At 46.0% G+C, this 6,000-nt stretch overlaps 1 protein-coding gene across 1 annotated transcript in view; it reads left to right on the forward strand.

Annotated features, from left to right (window-relative positions):
- The window catches only part of GAD2 (glutamate decarboxylase 2), a 54,211-nt gene that overhangs the window by 31,384 nt on the left and 16,827 nt on the right, over positions 1-6,000 (forward strand). The window contains exons 9-10 of the mRNA XM_024208661.1: positions 2,318-2,372; positions 3,908-4,024. Coding sequence (XP_024064429.1) covers positions 2,318-2,372; positions 3,908-4,024 — 172 coding nt within the window. The remainder of the gene's footprint in view (positions 1-2,317; positions 2,373-3,907; positions 4,025-6,000) is intronic.

Here is a 6,000-nt window from a genome sequence, read left to right on the forward strand (position 1 = left end):
TTGTCTGACACCATAACGAATAAGCAGGGGAATTTTGGCATGGGTAGAACAGCAGTTCTCAAGCTGTGGGTCAGGACCCCAAAGTGGGTAATGACCCCATTTTAATGAGGTCGCCAGGGATGGCTTAGACTTGCTGGGGCCAGGCACCGAAGCCAAAGCCCAAGGGCTTCATTCCTGGGCAGTGGGGCTGAGATTACAGGCTTCAGCTTTGCCCTCCTCCCCTGAGGCAGTGGGGCTTTTGCTTTGCACCCCGTCTCCCCCTGGGGTGGAAGGGATCAGGCAGGCTTAGGCTTTGGTCCCACCTCCTGGGGTCATGTCATAATTTTTGTTGTCAGAAGGGGGGTTGTGGTGCAATGAAGTTTGAGAACCCCTGGGGTAGAATATTCTGTACTGGCCTGGTATCGCAAAACAAAACCAGGGTTGAGTTCAGCTTTTTTCATTTGCAAAGCAAAATATCGTGATCTTTTTTGCCAAAGCAAAGCCCATCTTTACCAAAAGCCTCTTTCTGGGTCAAACTCTTGACTTTGTTGGTTGTTCTGCATAATTAAGCATTAGAAGTGATCAAAAAATACCAAACTTTTTTTTGCTGAAAATTAAGACATTTTCATTTTTTTATTCCCCTGAATATTTCTGGTGTAAATGAAACCAAACCTAATTTCTAAAATTATTTTTGGTAAAACATTCTGGTTTTTGGTTAGAAACCAAAAGTTAATTTTTATTTTTAGACAAAAAAAATAGAACCATTTCATTACATTTTTTCCATGAAAATATTTATTTTTGACAAATCCATTTCTTTCAATGAAATTTTTTTTACCACCTCTGTTAAAGACTGAAAAGGTTCTTGAAGTGGGCCTGTTTTTGTAAGTGCCCAGTGATTAATCAAAGTTAATGAAGAACTTACCAAAATTTTAAAAACGACTAGCATAATGCTGATGATTTTATGGATTCTTTCTCTCCATGGATAGTCTGACTCTCAGGCCTGGTCTACACTGGGGGGGGATCAATCTAAGATACGCAACTTCAGCTACACAAATAGCATAGCTGAAGTCGACGTATCTTAGATCGACTTAGAATTACTTACTTCACGTCCTCGCGGCACGGGATCGACGGCCGCAGCTCCCCCGTCGACTTTGCTTCTGCCTCTCGCCGAGCTGGAGTTCAGCAGTCGACGGGAGAGCGATCGGGGATCAATTTATCGCGTCTACACTACACGCGATAAATCGATCCACGATAGATCGATTGCTACCCGCAGATCCGGTGGGTAGTATAGACGTACCCTTAGCTAAAACAACCAAACCCCCAGATCTTAATATGTAAACATGAATAGTGTTTTCATCATGAGCCTAATGAATTTACAAGACTTTCCAGATTGGCTTGAGGGGCTTATGCCACTGAGCCTGAATCTCAGGTGACTGGCTCATAATAAATCTACTGCAAATACCATGTACACTAAATTTGAAGGATTTGAAGATGTATTTTCTTTTAGCCCAGACCAGCTGCTTCTTTTCATGCCCCTCTCAAAGCTAGTAGGAAGGTAACCAGATCAAGCTATGGAGCAGTCACTCTGAGGCAAATTCATCTGTAGTGTCACTCCACTAGAGTTACACTGAGGATTAATTTGGCCTGCTTTGTTTTGTTCTGCATTGCAAATAAAAGTCCATGTTCTCCTGTGGGTGTGGAGAAGTAATGGGAAGGGACCCAGCTGCTCTTAGCAGGCAGAAGACTTCCTTCTCCCTCCCCAACAGTTTAATTTTAGAGCAGTCAGCTGATCTCATGGTTTGGGGCCATGCAGTTGATTCGAGGATTCTCTGTGCAAGTGCAGAGCCCCCTGGAGATGATCCTCAAAGCCCTTGGGAGACGGAGTCACAGACTTCATCGCTTGAGCAGGGGGCCTGGTTGGGTTGCCACACAGCAACCAATAGCAGCCACAGAGTTGGGAATCCCCTGCAGGACATCCAGGAACTTCTCAGTGGGGCTACAGAGGCACACTGGAACCTGAAGCGCTATGGGGCAGGATTTGCCTTTTAATATAGCACTAAGTGGGGCTTCAGCATGGTCCTGAACCACCACCTGAATGGAGGTGACTTTTCCCCACTATTACCACCACACTGGTGCCAGCTGACTAGCTAACAGTGAAATTCAGCATTGTGCTGAAGGCCAGGTCAAGGATTAGGCACCATTTAAGGGCCTACTTTGAGAGCTTAAATGGTGCAGAGGGGTCAATTTCATCCCTATCTGAGATTATTTAAGTGGAAAAGTGATAGAAAGGGGCTGTTTTCAAAACTGGAACCTTAATATGACATTTTCCTTTCTGCAGAGGGAAAATTATCCCATCAGACCTTGAAAGAAGAATTATTGAAGCCAAACAAAAAGTAAGTCTATTACCAGGTGCCTTCAGAAACGGTGCAGGGTTTTCCACTTCCATGCATAGGAAACAAGTGGCATTTTGGTCAATTTGATTGGTGTTTTTTAAGAGGAGATTTGAGCTATTCTGTGTCATGTTCCCTTGCAGGACAACATGGAATTATACCATGATTTACTTACCTGAAACACAACAGTATAATGAGGAAGGTTAGAAGTGCTGAATAAAAGATGTGTTTAAAGATGTTTCATGGCCTTCCCAAGGCATTTGTCTTCCTTCTATGCTATATAGTATAATCTTCTCCCGATTTAGACCTCCTCAGTCTGTGATACAATCACTAGCTGAGTGTTAGCTCTAAATGAAAAGACTGAAGTTTTTTTTAATAAACTGAAAATAATCTTATCGAAGTCACAAAAGCAAGAAGAGTTAATTCAAAGAACTAAATATATTCTCCAAGGTACAGTTTATTTGTGTGCCCTTTTAAAAGCCTTTTAAAGCTTAAATATGATATTATAATATATATCTTATTTTAATATGGTGGCTATGGCAACAGTTGCTGTATAAAAATAATTTAAAAACACAGAGTTCATACTTCACAAGAAAAATTGGTCTTTGTAAAAACTTGCTTTGCCTAAGATAAACCATGGGGTAGGGGAAACTAAACCAAAAAACAAAACGTTCAACCAAAAACCTACTAAGCATATATCCTATTTTGCAGGGGGGGAGTTCAGGCCTTTTAAGAAATATCAGTTGCTCATTACATGTTAAGAAACCTGTATTTTTTATATAATTTTCATATATATATTTTAGACCCCAATCTTGCAAAGTCTTAGGCACTTGCTTAACTTTACACATTTTGAGTAGTTCCAGTGGTTTCAGGGGAACTGCTCATGTGCTAAAAGTGGAGAGTAAGCATAAACCTTTGCAGGATCAGGACCTTACAACATAGACTCTTGGGGTGGGGAATGTGCCTTCCTATCTGATGCACAGAATCCAGCATGTGCTGAATGCAATATTAATATAAAGCATAATATAGGCTACTTCAAATTTGCCAAAAAGATGTATTGTTCAACGATGCATAAAGATAGTTTGGTTTGTCCTACATGTCATAACAGAGTATCCAAGTTTTACTTCAAACAGACAGATAAGTGTGGAAATGTTCATTCTGAAGCTTTTACATCTAATGTATCTTTATTTACATAAATGGCACAGTGTTGGCCTTGGAAGTTTGCTGCCACCTAAAGGGGGAAACTGTAATATTATGAACATCTAAAATGAGAAAAGAAAAAAAAGAAAGAAAAGGAAAGTGCAAAGCTCTTGATTTCCAAATGGCAGTTTCCTTTGCATGGCAACATAAAGCAGGTTTGTCACCTGGAGACACTTGTGTATTCATTCAGGATTAGCACAGTGGCTATTGCAATTAAAGTTTTACTTACACTATGGCCTGACTATCTGGAAGAAAATAGAGCTACTGCAGATTCAGGTGGGTTCTCTGTTTGACTAATAATATTCTCTCACTGAGGAATATTTCTCTTCTTTGTGTAGGGATTTGTTCCTTTCCTAGTTAGTGCCACTGCAGGAACTACAGTGTATGGTGCGTTTGATCCACTCCTAGCTATTGCGGACATCTGCAAGAAATACAAAATCTGGATGCATGTGGATGTAAGTACTGTATTGCTCTAGCGACTGGATTATAAAGTGTGCCAACATGAATTCATCCATCCGTGTACAGTGTCATTTTCCACAGATGTTAACTTACTAGGTCCTCTAATGAAAGCTAATGAGCTAGGGCCTAATTCTCCCCTCCTTTGATCTGAAAAAGAGGCTGGGCACCTGGAACTCCTGGTGAGGTCGCTGAGAGCTGTTGGTGCTCGGCACCTTTGGAAATCAGGCCACTTTTAGCTATCTAAACATGCATTTCAATGACTCACTTTCGGAATCCTAGTTTGAAAATCTTGGCCTCAGCCTCTGTATCTCTAGACATCATCATTGTGAGAAAATAACATACCCCGTATAGACCCATCTTCTGTGGCAGATGTAAAATAATTCAAGCTGGTTGAAAAATCTTTGACATTTTTCTTCTGTCCAAAAATTTCATAGGGTTGTAGCTGAAATGTTTCACAGAAACGTACTGGTTTCAATGAAAATATTGTCTGGAGGGTTTCTCAAATCCAACATGGAATTTGGCGGAGGGGTATGGAAAGAGACTGAGAAACCTCCCCCCAGGATAGCCCGCTGGTTAGTGTACTCACCCAGGATGGGAGAGACATGGCTCCAAGTCCCTACTCCATCTAGTTCAGCTATTCTGGGGTAGGGGGGCCTCCTGCGGGTTCTTTGCAAAAAATGTCTAAAGATCTCATTTTTGTTTTGCTTTGGAATGAATAAAAATCTTGACATTTTTCATGAAACAGAATTGTTGTTTTCCAGCCAGCCCTAAAAATAAACAAGTGAGAAAAAGGCTGTTAGTTGTTTCTAAACTTGCAGTCAGTTAATGCTGTAACTCCCCCAGACTACTAAAACTCTACTACTAAAAGGTCCCTAAGGTATCTGCTAGACCAGGACTTTTTGGCCAGAGGGCCACATCTGGGTGGGGAAATTGCATGCAGGACCATGAATGTAGGGCTGGGGCAGGGGGTTGGGGTGCGGGAGGGAGTGTGGTGTTTGGGAGGGGGTGCAGTGTGCAGGAAGGGGCTCAGGGCAAGGGGTTGGGGCAGAGGAGGGGTGCAGGGTGTACGAGAGGGCTCAGGGAAGGGGGTTGGGGTGCAGGAGGCAGGAGCAGAGTGCGGGAGGGGGCTCAGGGCAGGGGTGCAGGGAGGAGTGTGGCAGGGGGCTCAGGACAGGGGGTTGGGGTGCAGGAGGACTGTGGCAAGGGGCTTAGGGCAGAGGGTTGGGATGCAGGAGGGGTGCAGCAGGGGGCTCGAGGCAGGGAGTTGGGGTGTGGGGTGCAGGAAGGGTTCAGGGTGCGGGTTCCAGCCCGGCGCCACTTACCTTGAGCGGCTCCGGGGTGACAGCAGCGTGCAGCGGAGCTAAGACAGGTTCCCTGCCTGCCCTGACCCCGCACCACTCCGCTCCCAGAACTGGCCAGCATCACGTCCCTGGGGACGTGGGGGAAGAGGGACAGAGGGCTCTGCGTGCTGCCCTCACGTGTGGGTACCTCCCCCAAAGCTCCCATTGGCCGCAGTTCCCCGTTCCAGGCCAATAGGAGCTGTGGGGGGTGGTGCCTGCAGGGATGTGGTGCCAGCCGCTTCCAGGAGCGGTGCGGGGCCCGCGGCACCACGGGTCATGGCAATCCCGCAGGCTGGCTCCAAAGCCCTGAGGGGCCGGATCCGGCCCGGGGGCCGTAGTTTGCACATCCCTGTGCTAGACTATCTTGCCAAACTGATCTGCTAACATAGGGTTACCATATGTGGAGTGTCCCAAAAGAGGACACTCCACGGGGCCCCGGCTCCGCCCCCCGCCCCGCCCACGCCCCCGCCCAAACTCCGCCCCTCCCCCAACGTCCCCGCCCCAACTCCGCCCCCTCCCCTGCTTCCCGCGAAAATTTGATTCGCGGGAAGCAGGCAGCAGGTAAGGGGGGGGGAGAGGGAGGTGAGGCGGCGCGGGCCAGCCCCCGGCCGAGCACCCCCCGGCCGCCCAGC

This window comes from Terrapene carolina, unplaced genomic scaffold (assembly GCF_002925995.2).
Source record: "Terrapene carolina triunguis isolate 2854851 unplaced genomic scaffold, T_m_triunguis-2.0 Scaffold84, whole genome shotgun sequence".
In the NCBI taxonomy this organism is placed as follows: domain Eukaryota; kingdom Metazoa; phylum Chordata; order Testudines; family Emydidae; genus Terrapene; species Terrapene triunguis.